General features: G+C 44.7%; 1 protein-coding gene across 2 annotated transcripts in view; it reads left to right on the top strand.

The window, feature by feature from the left end:
• The window catches only part of LOC119969615 (phosphatidate phosphatase LPIN2-like), a 130,846-nt gene extending 113,126 nt beyond the window's left edge, over window positions 1-17,720 (top strand). For both annotated transcript variants that reach the window (XM_038803484.1, XM_038803482.1), the window contains exons 17-20: window positions 10,533-10,685; window positions 12,093-12,207; window positions 12,734-12,837; window positions 14,782-17,720. In XM_038803484.1, coding sequence (XP_038659412.1) covers window positions 10,533-10,685; window positions 12,093-12,207; window positions 12,734-12,837; window positions 14,782-14,947 — 538 coding nt within the window. In that variant the 3' untranslated portion in view covers window positions 14,948-17,720. The remainder of the gene's footprint in view (window positions 1-10,532; window positions 10,686-12,092; window positions 12,208-12,733; window positions 12,838-14,781) is intronic.
• Window positions 17,721-18,052: the final 332 nt, after the last annotated feature.

Consider the following 18,052-nt stretch of genomic DNA (forward strand, 5'->3'; position numbering starts at 1 on the left):
TTTGCACATTCTCCCCATGTCCCCATGTCTCCCCCGCAACCCAAAGATGTGCAGGGTAGGTGGATTGGCCACTCTAAATTGCCCCTTAATTGGAAAAAATGAATTGGGTACTCTAAATTTAAAAAAAAAAGTTGTATTTCAAAATTGTTGGAGGCATGGTAACTGTAGGTCTTAATCAGTGAATGAGCTAAATTAGGGTGGCATCCAAGTATGATTGAATTTTCAAACAGATTGAAAGTGAACGTCGAGGGAAATTTTGTTTGTAATGTATTTTTTAGCTACTGTCACCAGGTGGTGTGCGATATTGTTTCAAATGATTACATTTTAGCTTTTTATACAGTTTCTGCTGATGAGGTTTCAGAAAAGTTCACAACTGCATTTTTTTTTTATACTGCTGATAATTTGATCAATAATTCGGCCACTGGTTTCATTTTGGAAGTTATGTCTATTTCTTGTCTAAAAATATAGAAACAAAATGTTTTGTTTCTTAAATTGCAGTCAGTGGGTAGAAAATCTAATGGAGTGTCTGTAAACATGTACTTTAAACAGCATCAGTAAAAGATCTACAGTTTACCGTTAATTCAGAGTTGGCTTCCTGCCCTCAAAAATGAATTATCCATGAATTAGATTTAAGTAATTGGAATAAAATAGCATTGAAAGCTGTGAAATATAAATTCAGATTATCCAGTGCTTCAATTTTGCATTAACAGGATAGCCATGCTTAATTGATTTATCTTTGAGATGGTTTCTAGTTAAGTTTTCAGATTACAATTTGACAGTTTGTGCGACTCTTGTGCGAAAATTCATTGGATGTGGGAATCACTTACAAAGCCAGCATTGTTGCCCACCCTTAATTGCCCTTGCGAAGATGGTGGTGTACCGCCAACTTAAATCGCTGTAGTCCTGAGGTGCAGGAACGTTTACAGACAGAGCTGCTAGGGAGGGAGTTCCAGGATTTTGACGTAGCAACATTAAAGGAAAAGCGGTAGATTTCCAAGTCAGGATGGCATTTGGCTTTGAGGGATGCGTTCAGGTGGTGGTGTTCCAATGTGTCTACCGTCTTCGCTTTTCTAGATGGTAGAATTAATGGATTTACAGGGTGTTGTTGAAGGAGCCTTGGTGAGTTGCTGCAATGCATCTGGTAGGTGGTGCACACTGCTGCCACTGTGCTAGCTGGTTTACAGTGGTGGATGAAGTGCCAATCAAGCAGGTTTCCCTGTCCTGGTTGGTAATTTACTCTGCTTGTTACATTTGCTATTTCAATTACTATGTGAAGTAAAATTAAGCTACTTTAACAATGTAAATTTCAATAGGTAATACTTGCTTTGAAATCTTCAAACTTGAGAAATTGTTGGTTTCTGAGTGGCTCTCATGCTACGTATACCTGTCAAGGTTATGCTGTCATTTAGGAAGCTTAGAAACTATTGTAATGAGTTGTTTTCTATGAAGCTACTTGGTAATTAACGACAAACTGTTAACTTTTCTTTTTCTTTTACTTTTACTTATCTGAGTTTGTGCTTTTGCATTAATCCTACATGAGAGAAAAATCTTGTTGAGCATCATCTCAATTTTGGCCTGTGGATGAGATTCTGGGCTCCCAATTTCTTGTGCTCAATGAAGCTTAAGTTCGATTTCTACGACTTGATGTGCAAAAAAGGCTTGCATTTATATAGTCTTTCATGACCTCGGCCACACCCCCCCCCCCGGACGAAAGAATTTTACAGCCAATTAAACATTTTTGATGTGTAATCACTTGTAATGTAAGAAGCATGGCACTGATATGCACACAGTAAGCTGTCACATCACCATATTACAATGATCAGATCATCTATTTTTATTAGATTTAGATTGTCGAATCGATACAGGCCATGAATTTCTCCCATGTTTATCTTCAAAATAGTACTTTAGATTTGTTGAATCTTTTCCGTCCAACTTTTTTTTTCCGGAAATGTTTATTATTGAGTTTTCATATTTTATATCCAAAAAATTACAAATTATTAGAAAAAAAAACATGCAAAAATTAACATGTATATTTACAGGTAAGCATCTTCATAATAACAACTGTGGCCGCCCCCTTTAACCGGCATACATATTTTACATTCCCCAATATGGCCGAGGCACATGTTTATAGGCATTTATTTACAGTTTGGTTTTGGGCCTTAGCTTGCCATCAGACTGTCGCTTGCGGCTTTCTCCTTTTTGTTTTGTTTCAACAACAAATTTTATCACAACAGAGAAAAACAGTAACCCCTCCCCTCTAATACAAAAACAATAAATTAAGAAAAAGAAATAAGCGTAAAACCATGAGAACAAACCCCCATAATGAACCCGTAGCCCCCCCCCCCCCCCCCCCCCCCCCCCCCCCCCCCCCGGCTACCTTCCCCCGATTCCCGTCCATTTTCCCCTGATTCTTGGCCACCCGACTATTCTTCCTCTTGTTCGTTGGCCACAAACAGGTCCCGGAACAATTGCATGAATGGCTCCCACGTTCTGTGGAAGCCGTCGTCTGACCCTCGGATGGCGAATTTGATTTTCTCCATTTGGAGAGATTCTGAGAGGTCGGACAGCCAGTCTGCAGCTCTGGGCGGTGCTGCTGACCGCCAGCCAAACAGGATTCTACGGCGGGCGATCAGGGAGGCAAAGGCAAGGGCGTCCGCCCTCCTCCCCAGGAATAGATCTGGCTGGTCTGAAACCCCGAAGACCGCCACTATCGGGCATGGTTTTCCGTCCAACTTAAGGGCGTCTTGGTTTAATGTTTGAATTGACAGTACAGCACTCCCTCACTACTTCACTGGAGTGTCAGCATTCAAGTTTTGGGAGTGGGGCATGAACCCATGACTTTGACTCTTGAGAGTGCTACCACTGAACCATGGATGATGCAAGTGAACTTCACTGAATGCTTTCCTGTCACAGATCACCACTGCACTGTTTGCAGGTTATAACCTCACATCTTGGGATTCTGTGGTTATTTGAGAAGTTAGTGGGACTGGCAACAGCTCAAATTGTTGAAGCACTGAACACTGCTATGTTGTGTTGTGTCAATATCAATTTTTAAAATCTTTTTTCTACCTGTTTTTCCCCATCTCGAGGGAAAATTATTTTTCAGAAGTGTGGTTCTGCTTGTTTGTGATAAAATCCCATGCAATGTTATATAAGCATTGATACAAATGTTTCTGTTCAGTAGAAGTTTGCTTGTGTTGGAAACTGAGGCACTTTTCAATGCCATATCAATATCATTCAATTTCAGGTCAGTTCACACATCCCAGCAATGACTCCCTACCACTGACCAATTTTAATTCGGTCTCTATTGGTGAATAGTCTAGTTTCAGATAAGTTGAAGTTACCCAAGTTAATTTTACTGTGATAGACAGAGGGAAATGACCTTAGTTATATCAATCGAGTTGGAGTTGACCGTCATCCCGAAATGGAAAGATTATTTTGCTCAATGTTCAGGCGACTTAATGTATCCATCTTGAAATGAATGAAATATGTATTATTGAATATAGGACAGAAACAAGCCATTAGTGAACCATTAGCCTTGCACGGATGGTTCGCTGCGTAAGCTACTTAGTCAAATCCACTCTTAACATTTTTGCAGAATGATCAGAGTACTTTTTCTTTTTTTTTAAAATAATCTTTATTCAAGTTTTTCAATAACAAATTTTCTCCCCACAATTTCAAACAAACAAGGCGAGTTTCCACACCAACACAAGACAAGAACTCACCCCCCCAAAATAAATAATAACCAAAAACCAACAGCAATACAAGAAAGAAGAAAATAACAACATAGCAAACCCACCGCCGCAAAAACAAACCCCCTAACCATCCTCTCTCCCCCCCCCCCCCCCCCCCCCCCCCCAAGTTGCTGCTGAGACCGACAACTCTCTACCCCTTCGCCAGGAAGTCGAGAAAGGGCTGCCACCGCTGAAAGAACCCCTGTCGACCCCCTCAGGGCAAACTTCATCCTCTCCAACTTGATGAACCCAACTATGTCGTTGATCCAGGCCTCCAAACCCGGGGGCCGCGTATCCCTCCACTGTCACAGAATCCTGCGCCGGGCTACTAGAGGCGCAAAGGCCAGAATGCCAGCCTCTCTCGCCTCCTGCACTCCCGGCTCCAAAGCTACCCCAAAGATTACGAGCCCCCAGCCCGGCTTGAACCTAGACCCGACCACTTCCGACAAAGTCCCCGCCACCCCCTTCCAAAAGCTCTCCAAGGCTGGACAAGCCCAGAACATATGGGTGTGGTTCGCCGGGCCTCCCGAACACCTCCCACACCTGTCTTCCCCTCCGAAGAACCGGCTCATCCTTGTCCCTGTCATGTGAGCCCTATGCAGCACCTTCAGCTGAATTAGGCTGAGCCGTGCGCAAGAGGAGGAGGAATTCACCCTCTCCAGGGCGTCCGACCACGTTCCATCTTCAATCTCTTCCCCTAGCTCTTCCTTCCACTTCGCTTTGAGCTCTTCTACTGAGGCCTCCTCCTCCTCCTGCATCAGCTGGTAAATAGCCGAGATCTTTCCTTCACCGACCCACGTCTCCGAAAGCAACCTATCTTGCACCTCCCTTGGCGGCAGCCGTGGAAACTCCGCCACCTGCCTCTTAACAAATGCCCTGACCTGCATATACCTAAAAGCGTTCCCAGGGGGGAGGTTCCACTTCCCCACCAGCTCCTCCAGAGTCGCGAACTTCCCATTCAGGAAGAGGTCCCCAAACTGTCTGATGCCTGCCCTGTGCCAACTCTCAAATCCCCCACCTGTTCTCCCCGGCGCAAAACGGTGATTGCCCCGTATCGGGGCCCAAACTGAGGCCTTCACTTCCCCCCCCTATGCCGCCTCCACTGTCCCCAGATTTTAAGGGACGCAACCACCCAGGACAAACAGCTCACTTTTCGCCACATTGAGCTTATAGCCCGAAAAGTCCCCAAGACTCGTAGAGTACTTTGCCGGGGGGAGTGAAAGTGGGGCCGTCACCAAAGCCTCCAGACTCGTACCAGCACAGTACGCCACCTCCAATCTCTTCCATGCGTCACCCTCCCCTTCCGTCACCCACCTGCGAATCATCGCCACATTCGCTGCCCAATAATATCCCCACAGGTTGGGCAGCGCCAGGCCCCCTACCTCCCTTCTTCGCTCCAAAAATACCCTCCTTACTCTCGGGGCCTTCCGCGCCCACACGAACCCCAGAATCGACTTATTCACCCTTCTGAAAAAAGCCTTTGGGATAAATATGGAGAGGCACTGGAAAAGAAACAAAAACCTCGGGAGCACCGTCATCTTAATGGACTGGACCCTTCCCGCCAACGACAGCGGTAGCGCGTCCCACCTCCTAAACTTCTCCTCCATCTGCCCCACCAGCCTCAAAGTTACGCCTATGCATGGCCCCCCCAGGTCCTAGCCACCTGGACCCCAAGATACCTAAAGCTCCTCTCAGCCCTCTTCAACGGGTGTTCAGCTATCTCCCTCTCCTGATCCCCCGGGTGCAGGACAAACAGCTCACTTTTCGCCACGTTGAGCTTATAGCCCGAAAAGTCCCCAAACTAAGTATCTTCAGCACCTCTGGCATCCCCTCAGCCGGATCCGCAGCATGCAACAGCAGATCACCTGCGTACAGCGACAACCGGTGCCCCATCAACTCTTCGAGTCCCTCAGCGCCATGGCCAGGGGCTCAATCGCTAACGCGAAGAGCAGGGGAGACAAGGGGCACCCCTGCCTCGTCCCCCTGGAAAGCCGAAGGTCCGCCGACCTCCTCCCATTCGTCACCACACTCGCCACCGGGGAGCTGTACAGCAACTTCACCCAGCTGATGAACCCCTCACCAAACCCAAACCTCTGCGACACCTCCCACAGGTAACTCCACTCCACCCTATCAAAAGCTTTCTCCGCATCCATGGACGCCACTATTTCTGACTCCGCAGCCGCCGGCGCCATCATCATGACATTAAGGAGCCTCTGCACATTGGCATTCAGTTGTCTCCCCTTTACAAACCCCGTTTGATCCTCATGAATCACCGTTGGGACCACATCCTCCACCCTCCTGGACAGCACCTTTGCCAACAACTTGACATCTACATTAAGGAGCGAGATCGGCCTGTAAGACCCACACTGAAGGGGGTCCTTGTCCCGCTTCAGGAGCAAAGAGATAATTGTCCTGGACATTGTTGGGGGCAGAGCCCCCCCCTCCCGAGCCTCATTCAGGGTCCTCACAAGCAGAGGGCCCAGCAAATCTGAAGATTTCTTGTAAAATTCCACCGGGAACCCGTCAGGCCCCAGCGCTTTCCCTGTCTGCATACTTCCCAACGCCTCCACCAGCTCCTCCAACTCGATTGGGGCCCCCAAACCCTCCACCTGCTTGTCCCGTACTCTTGGGAACTCCAGCCTATCCAAAAAGCGGTCCATCCCACCTGCTTCCCTGGGGGGCACCGCCCGGTACAGCCCCTCGTAAAAGGATCTGAACACCCCATTGTTGTCCTTTCCACCCCGCACCAAGTTCCCTCCTGCATCCGTGGCTCCCCCAATTTTTTTATTATAGAATTTACAGTGCAGAAGGAGGCCATTCGGCCCATCGAGTCTGCACCGGCTCTTGGAAAGAGCACCCTACCCAAGGTCAACACCTCCACCCTATCCCCATAACACAGTAACCCCACCCAACACTCAAGGAAATTTTGGACACTTAAGGGCAATTTATCATGGCCAATCCACCTAACCTGCACATCTTTGGACTGTGGGAGGAAACCGGAGCACCCGGAGGAAACCCACGCACACACGGGGAGGATGTGCAGACTCCACACAGACAGTGACCCAAGCCGGAATCGAACCTGGGACCCTGGAGCTGTGAAGCAATTGTGTTATCCACAATGCTACCGTGCTGCCCTAAATTTCTCTAGCTGCCTCCCGCTTCCGGAGCTGGTGAGCCAACATCCGACTTGCCTTCTCCCCGTGCTCATATACCGCCCCCTGCGCCCTCCTCCACTGCGCCTCCGCCTTCCGGGTGGTTAAAATGTCAAATTCCGCTTGGAGATTGCGCCGCTTCCTCAAAAGCCCCTCCTCTGGGGTGTCTGCATACCTCCTATCCACCCGTACCATTTCCTCCACCAGCCTCTCACTCTCGGCTCTCTCCCCCCTCTCCCTGTGCGCCCGAATAGATATCAGCTCCCCTCTGACTACTGCCTTTAGCGCTGCCCAAACCACCCCAACTTGCACCTCCCCGTTATCATTGGTTTCACGATACCCCTCTATGCCCCTATGGATCCGCCCGCACACTTCCTCCTCTGCCAAAAGCCCCACATCCAGCCTCCACAGCGGGCACTGATCCTGCCCCTCCATCAGCTCCAGATCCACTAAATGTGAGGCATGATCAGAAATGGCTATCGCCGAATACTCCGCCCCCACTACTCTCGGGATTAGCGCCCTGCTAAGCACAAAGAAATCAATCCAGGAGTATGCCTTATGAACATGGGAGAAAAAGGTGAACTCCCTACCCCCGGCTCCAAAAACCTCCAAGGGTCCACCCCCCCCCCCCATCTGATCCATGAACCCCCTCAGCACCGAGGCCGTTGCCGGCCCCCTGCCCGTCCTAGACTTCGAGCGATCCAGAGCCGGATCCAGCACCGTGTTAAAGTCCCCACCCAGGATCAATTCCCCCTGTCTCCAGGTCCGGGATCAGGCCCAGCATTCGCCGCATGAAGCCCGCATCGTCCCAGTTGGAAGCATAAACATTAACCAAGACCACCCGCTCCCCCTGAAGTCTCCCACTCACCATCACACATCTACCTGCACTATCCGCCACCACTTTGGACGCAACGAACGACAGGCTCTTACCGACCAAAATTGCCACCCCACGGTTCTTCGCATCAAGCCCCGAGTGAAACACCTGTCCCACCCAACTTTTTCTCACCGGATCCGTAACCCTGAGGTGCTTCTCCTGGAGCATAGCCACATCCGCTCCCAACCCCCTCAAGTGAGCCAAGACCTGGGATCGCTTCACCGGACCATTCAGCCCACTCATGTTCCATGTGACCAGCCGAACCCGGGGGGGCCATCCCCTCCCCCTACGCCGATCAGCCATAGCTCTTCCTCAACCCGCCACGCGCCCAGGGAACCCCCCAAGCCCGCTCCCCACGGCAGCAGAACCCCATCCCAACCTCCTCCTTCACCATCCATTCTCTCACAGTCCCTGCAGCAACAACCCAGTACCCCCCACTTCCTTCCCCCCCAAACCCCCCCATCTCTCCCCCCCCCCCCCCCCCCCCCCCACAAAGCTAGGGCCCCCCCCCCTAGCTGAGTTACCCCTAACATTGTGCTTCCGTGAGTCAGCTGACTTCTACTGACCCCGGCTACTCCCGCCATAACCACGACCCCCCCCCCCCCCCCCGACGCAACACAGCCACCAATCCCTCTCTACCAGCACCGGCCCTGCCCCCAATTCCTCCGACGCGGGAAGAAAGCCCGCGCTTCCAACCCGAGCTCCGCCCCCCCCCAACCCAACACGTGGGAAAAAGATAGACACATGACCCATCGGGACCCCAAATTACTCCCCAACCCACCAGTGGACAAAACAAAAACAAAAAAAACACCATAGTAAATAAACAACAACCCAGAAAACAACCCTGAAAAATCCAAAATAGCGAAAACGAACAGGCAACATCAATCAGCAAGCACAGCCAATATAAACGACAGGATACCCAGGAGGGCAAAGCCTCCAAAAAAAGTACATTTTTCCCCAGCCCCCCAGTCCTCAGTTCGAGTCCAAGTTCTCTGCCTGGACAAAAGCCCAGGCCTCCTCCGGAGAATCAAAATAGAGCTGGCGGTCCTTGTAAGTGACCCAGAGGTGGACTGGCTGTAGAAGGCCAAACTTCACCCCCTTCCTATGAAGCACTCCCTTCGCTCGATTGAAGCCAGCCCTTCTCTTTGCCACCTCCGCGCTCCAGTCCTGATAAATCCTAACGTCCGTGTTCTCCCACCTGCTGCTCCTCTCCTTCTTCACCCATCTCAACACGCACACCCAGTCGACCAAGCGGTGAAACCGGACCAGTACCGCCCTGGGCGGCTCGTTCGGCCTCGGCTTCCGCTGCAGCACTCGATGGGCGCCCTCCAGCTCCAGGGGACCACGAAACGACCCCGCACCCATCAGCGAGTTCAACATTAGGACCACACAGGCCCCCCAAATCCGAGCCTTCCAGCCCCTCCGAGAGGCCCAAAATCCGCAGATTCTTCCGGAGGGAGCGGTTCTCCATCTCTTCCATCCTCGCCAGCCATTTCTTGTGCAGCGCCTCATGCGACTCCACTTTCACTGCCAGGCCCAAAAGCTCATCCTCGTTGTCCGAAGCCTTTTGCTGCAGCTCCCGAATCTCCACGGCCTGGGCCGTCTGAGTCGCCACCAGCTTGTCCAGCGAGGCCTTAAACGGCTCCAAGATCTCAGCTTTAAGCTCCTTGAAGGAGCGCTGAAGCAGCTCCTGCTGCTCCCACGCCCACTGCTGCCACGCTGCTGCTGCTTCCCCGTCCGCTGCCATCTTGCCTTTTCTGCCTCTCGCCTTCCTCTGTTGTAGAGCCGACTTTTGGACCGCTCCACTGCGAGTCCAGTCCATCCACCAGTCGCTGGGCACACTGGCTGTGTTTCCCCCCGGGGAAAAGTTTTAAAAAGCGCCGTTGCGGGCTCTTAAAAGAACCCAAAAGTCCAAAACAAGCGGGAGCTGCCGAACGTGCAGCTTAGTTCCGCATCGCCGCCACCGGAAGTCCCTGGAGTACTTTTTCTAAGCAGCAAAAATTTGTTACTAGAGAAAATATTTTGGTGAAAATATTTTATCCTTCTTTACTGTTCTTTGACTTTGCAGTGTAACTTTAGTTAGCTGTTTTATAGGTGGGCTGTGCACAACTCTCATTGTCAAAAATATGGAGTGTATTTTTAAAACTAAGTTTTCTACCCAAATGAATGAATTCAAATGCCCATATCCTGCAGTTTAAATGCAGATGAGCACGAGTCCAAGTGAAATATGCAGTTATGTGAGACCTAGGGAGGTTCACCAGATTAATTCCAGAGATGAGGGATTTGTCTTGTGAAGAGAGAATTATCAGTTTAGGCTTATACTCTCTCGAGTTCAGAAGAATGGGACGCAATCTAATTGAGGTATGTAACATCATGAAAGGTATTGACATAGTGCGGATGTTTCCTCTTGTGGGGAAATCTAGAATGAGAGGTCATAGTTTTAGGACAAGGAGTAGCAGATTTAAAACTGAGATGAGGAGAAATTACTCCAAGTTGTGAATCTGGAATTCACAACCCTAGAGTGTGGTGGATGCCGGGACATTGAGTAAACTGAAGGAGGAGATGGACAGATTTTTAATTAGTAATGGGCTGAAGGGTTATGGAGAACGGGCAGGAAAGCGGAGTTGAGGTAGAGAGGAGATCAGTCATGACCGTGTTGAATTGCGGAGCAGGCTTGAGGGGCTGAATTGCCAATTCCTCCTAGTTCTTATGTACTTATGACCAAATGAAGAATACCATTATTGTTAATAGTGTCATTTGGTTTTTATACAGGAATGGCTACAAATTTCTTTACTGCTCTGCCCGTGCAATAGGAATGGCAGATATAACCAGAGGATACTTGCACTGGGTTAATGACCGAGGTACTGTGCTTCCCAGGGGACCTCTTCTGCTGGCTCCAAATAGTTTGATTTCAGCATTACACAGGTAATGATTCCTTTCTGTATTGATGTATTTTGTCAATAACTGAATTTGCCATAATTTATTTATGTCTGCACGGTGGTAGTTTGTGTGGAGTTTGCACTTTCGCCCCATGTCTGCACGGGTTTCCTCCAGGTGCTCCGGTTTCCTCCCACAGTCCAAAGATGTGCAGGTTAGGTGGATTGGCCATGCTAAATTGCCCCATAGTGGGGTTACGGGGATAGGGTGGAAAGCTGGGCTTAAATAGGATGCTCTTTCCAAGAGCCGATGCAGAATCGATGGGCCGAATGGCCTCCTGCACTGTAAATTCAATACTAAGTATTTAAGAGTAATCTCTGTCTGTGCACTTTCAGTAAAAACCTCGTCTTTTTATATTGTCACATCAGATTTTGTGAAAATTCTGGAAAATTTCACTATTACTTGTAGCAGGGGAAATCTCCACCAACGTCATGCTATCCCAGCGTCAAGCTATCAGGAAACACCCCCAATAGTTCAACCTGACAAATCTAATTTTCCCTTATGGTTTTCTAAAGATCATATTCATTAAACAGCTTCAATGACTGACAAAAGTGATTTAATGATAACTTACAAACTTCAAGTATGTATTGCATTGTGTTGTTACTTGTAGGCAGTAAAACTTGTATCAGGAATTCAGATTCACCCAATTTTTAAAAAAATCTAATGAAAAGACTACAAAAATCAAAACACTTATAGTCTTGATTTTTCCACCTGAACAATTTTCCATTTTATTACTTTTGCTCCTGGGAATTCCAGTGGCATTCTTTTTCCAACGCCATTAAATTCAAAATAATTTCATAACCCCAAATAATCTCGCATGTATATAGTGCGGGTTATTTGAGCTTCATAGCATTCTTTTTTTCAGGGGCAATGTGGTCTCCTAAGGCCTCAAAACGGTGGGGACACAGTACATGCTCACATCTGACTGGAAATGTGTTGCCCGCCATATTGGATAAAGATAAACAAAAGGTAGTAGCATATGCAAATAGATGATCTAATGTCTGCTTTAGACCTCGCTGCAACGCTGGTTGCATGCTAGCTGTGTCAGAAAATTCACCCCTGGACATCATCTACATTTACTGCGTCAACAAGTGAAGCTCCCAGTCTTGACATCAGCAATGTCTGGGTCCCCAAGCTTCAGCTCGCTCTCCCCCGATGCCCAATCTTTCTCACTTCCGATCCCAACCCATAGAAAACTGCTCATTTGGTTAGTTTAATCTTACAATAGTACATTAAAAACTGTTTCCCGGTTAAGGCATTCTTAAATAATGCTTTTGAAAATGCAGCAATGGATCATTTTAATTGGCGTGCACTCAGATTTATTGCGATAACAAAATCTTCTGTAGTAATATGGTTCAATATAATGCCAAAAAAATGTGCTCCTTCTGTTTTCAGGGAAGTAATTGAGAAGAAACCAGAAGTGTTCAAAATTCATTGCTTGAATGACATCCGGAATCTATTTAATCCACATAGATGTCCATTTTATGCTGCTTTTGGAAACCGGACTAATGTAAGTGAAGTATCTTTTGAAGTAAGAGCTGAATGCACAAGCAAATAATTTTGCAATTAAATATTTTAATCCTATTTCTGCCATTTTCTGTGCTCATCTGCCCCAAACGTATACCATTCATCACAGTAAAAAACCACTGGAGACAGGCTGGGAGGGTTGTCCTTGCTGTGGATTTTTGAAGAGGACATTGGTGTCCTGTGGTCAGCTAACAGGAAATGCTTGCAGCCATGTGAAGTGGACAGTGTTGATTATTCCATTTCTTCAAGATGGAATGTTCATACCGTGCTTGCTAAGAGTTGATAAACCATCACAATTGAAGCCACCAGATTTCATGCATCAGGCAAGTCTGAGGCCTGAGTTTGTATCATTTTAACAGTGAAGCCAGCACTGTTTTTGCTAACCTGCCTGGCCAGTGTGGTTTTAAAAGCTGCTTTCTGAAAGCTTTTCTTTGTGACTGATGGATCTATTCACGAGCTAATTTCTTAAAACGTTTGTGGTGATTTTTTTTTGTGATATTCAATTACAGGATGCTTATGCATACAAAGAAGTCAGAGTCCAAGAAAGCAGAATTTTTATAGTAAATCCCAAAGGAGAATTAATTCAGGAACAAACCAAAAGCAACAAGTCATCGTAAGTAGTTTTATCAGTGTTACCCTTAAAAAGAGGGCATCTGTAAATTTATTCCATTGTGCCACTGGTACAACTCACGAGTATTGAAGGGGCTAAGAGCTCTACTGATGCAAAATACATTTATTTGGGTTTAACCCCTCCCCAACTCAGAAATTTAGACTTTTGTGCGACTTTCATGTAGGAACATAGGAACAGGATGATTTTATCAGACTGCAGTTTGAATTGGGTCATAATAGATCAGTACTTCAACTTAATTTACCTACCTTTGTCTTCCATATCTTCATTCAATAGACGTGTATTGATCTTGGTCCTGAAAATTTCAATTAACCCAACAGCCGCAGCCTTTTTGGAGAGCGAACTCCAGAATTCTACTCCTCTTTGTGCGGAGGAAGTATATCCTTGCTTCAGTTGGAATGGCTTAATTCAGATTTTAGAATTATGCCCACTTCTAGATTCCACCAGTAAAAGGAAACAGTTTGTGTATTTGCCTTATTGATTCCTTTTTTTATTTGAGTAGATCATCCCATTACCCTCTAATCTCATTGCTGCTATGCAATATTTGAAGCCAAAAATAATTTATTCTTCAGTGGTTTAAAAAGCATTGCTACAAAGGAATTGGCTCTGACTAGTTAATATTGTAGGCTTCTTACTTTCAGTAACAAATATGAGTGTTGTTGAAAAAAGAGACGTGTGGTCAAAGCTTTTTGTCTTGTGATCATCAGGACAGATGCAAGAATGCCAAATTTCAAAGGGAGCAACAACTTGTACTGTATTAGAAACGGGTGCTGATTGATTAGCAAACTTTGATCGAAATCTTGCCATGGAGAATGCTCTATGGAACCTCTACCCTCAGGCTTTTATTTAATTCAAATAAGCCTGGACATATTCCTTTAGCTTGCAGAGGATAGATCCCTGTGTATGAATACATGTAGCTTCTAGCAAGCATACATTAGCCAAATTGCAAGCTCGACTGATAATCTTAAATTGATTGATTGTTAGTATAATTCAATAGCATGTCTCTCTTTTTCAACAAAACTCAAGTTCTGTACAACTTAACGACTATTTAATTAGAATGAATGTAGTGAGCAAATAAATTGGTATTTAGATTGGAAAAGGTGTGGTGGTTCAAATAAAAGGTCTTAAGATACCAATTGAAGGCAAGACAACTATAATTGTGTAGCTGTCATATTTAGATGGCAGTTTGTTTGTAATAGTTCTCCAGATTTTCATATTGACAATTTGAATTTTGATAGCTTAGTGAGTAATCTTGGTTTCTCAATTAGACTGTCTAATTTGTGATAAATGATATCTGTCATCCCATTTTTTGCAGTGTTAAGTTTTGTGGAGATACGCTTAGCAGAACTGTGGATGCAGTTTAATGTTGCAAAGTGCCCTTGTAAGCCATATATTGAAGGGCAGTTGTAATCTAACATTGAGAAAATTGCAATGTTATGTTCCTAGTTCTGGGCTGTCTCTTACCTACCATTTTACTGGGCTGGTTTAGTTTACTCGGCTAGACAGCTGGTTCGTGATGCAGAACAAGACTAGTGGCGTGGGTTCAATTCCCGTGCCAGCTGAGGTTATTCATGAAGGCCCCACTTCTTGCCCCTCGTGTGAGGTGTGGCGATCCTCGGGTTATATCACCACCAGTCAACTCTCCCCCTCAAAGGGGATAGCAGTCTATGATCACCTGGGACTAAGGTAATTTTACTGTTACCTTACTGCATGGTTGTAATGTTATGTAGTGATGGAAAGAAAATTAGATTAAATGGTTCACATGATGTGCCAAAATAGCAGTGATTGATTTAACCTATTGATTTTGTTACTTACATGAGATGTTTCCTGTGTCTCAAGTAACACTGTGACATGTTTTATATGTTAGTAATGTACAGTGTGGAAGAATGTTTTGCAGTCATTTATCAAAATGTTCCTTATCCCCCTCAGGTATCCACGGTTGGGTGAGTTAGTGGAACATGTCTTTCCACTTGTAGCACAAGAAAGAAGCTCAGCTTTTCTTTACCCAGAATACAGCCATTTTGCATTTTGGCGGGAACCACTTTGTGAACTTGATGAGGATGAACTTGATGAACTTAAAATCACTAAAGAATAATAAGGCATTGCAAGAACTGTATGTAACATGTAAGCATACCAGTGTCCTCAGTTCTAACATAGCTCATTGTGATCTGTAACTTCTGATTTGAAGTCCAATGATGTGGAGAATCTATAACCTGTTTAACAGTTAAAGTACTAGTTGTAAGTATTAATCCAAGTGGGGTTTCAGTAGGTACCAATTGTGACTAGCCTCGTATTACTGTTTCCCCCACCTTGCTGCAATTGGGAAGTCCAGATTACAGGCAAAGCACTTTGCAAGCTGAAGACTTGATTATAAATGAAGATATGTTATAGACTACAAATCCTTTGAAAAGCCATTGTGCTTATGGCACAGCACTTTCATCTCTATGGGATAATTCCCATATTTTATTGTATTTCTGTGAGGATGCAGATGACGATCTCTTATTTCCTAATTTATAGATTTTCCAGTTCCCATCAAAACTGGAAATTTGATGTAATTCTCATGCAGAACACTTGTTTCTGGGTGTTAACGCCTCTCCATTGCTCCCTGTCTCACTACAGTGGGTCAGTCTAGTGCAATGGAGACTTTCTGTGATACATGGATTTGTAAATAAGCAGCGCCTGTGCGTAGCAGAAAGCAGGCTGCCTTATATAGATGGGAGTGAGAAGGGATGACATAGAAATCAAGCACTCAAATGTTTGGAGAGAGACTTTGATATTTTTTCTGTTTGAACTGAGCAGAAGCCTGGAAACTGAGTGAGGTGGATTGAGTTAACTGGAGGTCTTATTAAATAGAAGGAAGAGGAGCTGGAGTAGAGATGATTAGGGACCTGGCCATGAATTAGAGAGAGGAATGAGGCAATTGGACATCTAAACACTAGAAATGTAGACGCAAGACAGAGCAGGTTGAGAGTAAGCAGGAGAGTCCTATTGCCTAACTGCAGACTAGAATCTGGAGCTTTTCCCAAGGTGCAGAAATATAGCACAAGGCAAAGAGGAAAATGAAAAGGGAATAAAGCAAATCCACAGCAGCGGTGAGCAAAAAAGCCTGACGTTAAAAAAAGTTTATAACTCACCTTTTAAATAGTTTTGTAGGACCTGCTGAGTATTTGGTATGCCTCTCAAAAAAGGAGTTTAAAGTAATTGCAGGAAATTTTAAACTACCCACTTAAATCTTTAAAAAAAACTTTCTCCATTGCTTTTTAGAACAGTGACAAGTAGAACAAAGCCCTGATATATTTCCTGTAAATTGCATAGAGAGGAGGGACATGCGGCCTTTGAGAGCGTTTGCTAGTAGGCACTGTCATTTTAGAAAATTCAACATGAGCAAAGATCTCCGTTCAGTTTGATTTTTTTTTTCAAGATTCACCATTTATGGCTGATTCAAATTCAGCCAGCTGTTTCTTTCTTTGTTAGTTTGGTGCCGTTCACTGAGAAAAATAAAATACTGCATTATCCTATCTGGAGTTTCAGCAGAAAACAGTTTCCATAATAAGTTTGACCGAAGTGCATTTTTGTGTTGCAACATTTACTCTGGCGGGGAAACAGTGAGATTTAGCAGGGAATCAGATCCTTGAGTATAAGTGAGCAGAGTAAGCCATAAAGAACTTTTTAAGACTTCAGATCAAACTGTTTAATGAACATACTTATCTGTAGTTTGTGTTGTATAAATTTGATTATAGTGCGATCCCAGTCCAAAAACACTTTCGATGAAGATGCTACTGAAATATGTAAATTTAAGCTAATGAGCTCAACTGTCAAACAAAAACTTGTTGACTTAAACCCTTGAACTAACTAATCTCAGTTACACTGACTGCGTGGATGAGCTAGGAGATGTGAAAAGGAAGAATTTAATTTTGTAAACAACAAAAAAGCGCCTCTCCTGCTCAAACCTTTTGGCTTAATTTGCAGCTAGTGATGTGCAGCTATTAAGACCATTTCCAGTATCTTTTTAGAGGCTAGGTTCATGGTGCTGAGACATCTTTAAGAGGGAAACAGGAACATCTAACAACACTGTTACAATACGGAACAGTTATTACAGATGTTTGAACGACTGGCTTTTTTCTGTTATTCCACTTTATAAATGCAAAATATGGTGGGTTGTGTTTTGATCTAAATGCAGGAATTATATTGTTACCATTCAGCAAGTACTGATTGGACGTTAATAGAACAGACCATTTAAAATGTGGGTTCTTTCTGTGAAAGTTCAGACGTTGCAAAGAATCACTTTTTAGCTCATTTTTCTATTTTGTCTGTGCTTACTGCCTGTGTGAAATGAGCTGATTTTTTTAATGGGTTTGGGTTGTTTTTGTAAGGCACAAATTACATAACAGATGTTCACTTGATGTAACACCCCTGCTCTGGATCAGGGTCAAAGCACAGTGTAGCATAGAAAGCAAATGCTTGCATGTAATGATTCTCCTAACTGGCCTGTAAAATATTTGACTCCTTGAAGGAATGCAAGATAATTTATTAAACCATCAGTTCTATGGGAGGTTTTTTTTTGCAGTTAAGAATGTTGGTTAAAATAGACACAATCTTAAATGGTAAGTATTTTATGTGCTCAATATTCATACTTGTGATCCAAATTAAGATTGCTGTTCTACGGCATGTTAAAATAAGTCCCAAGTGCAAATTTAGAAAATCACTCCATAATCAACCTGTAATATGGTGTATAAAAAGCAGCCGAGTTTCCAAATATATTTGATTTGCTACATTGAAGTTACTGTAATTTATAGAATTGTTTAAGTGAATGTTTCAAATACCGTTGAATATTTCTAAATATAGAATAATTAAAGAAATGAACTCAGTCTTGTGTCTGACTTGTTATTTTTAGGATAAGATGTCAAAATAGTTGCATCACATTCTAATGTTAAGTAACAGCAAATAAATAAAAATGTAATTATATTTGCTAAATATTATGCACCAAGTCTTTTACAATGGGAGAAAACTTTCACTTTTGACAATGAAAACATCAAAGACACTCTGTTTAGGTACAAACTGGGCCAGCTTCCCAGCAAAAATCTGTTTATTGTGTCCTAAAAATATCCCTCAACCTCTTCCTTGGAAGTCATTGCCACATCAAGTTCCAATTAAGCTTAACAAACTGAGTTTAAGAGAGAATTCAGAATTTATTTTTTAA

Source organism: Scyliorhinus canicula, chromosome 7, assembly GCF_902713615.1.
Source record: "Scyliorhinus canicula chromosome 7, sScyCan1.1, whole genome shotgun sequence".
In the NCBI taxonomy this organism is placed as follows: Eukaryota; Metazoa; Chordata; class Chondrichthyes; order Carcharhiniformes; family Scyliorhinidae; genus Scyliorhinus; species Scyliorhinus canicula.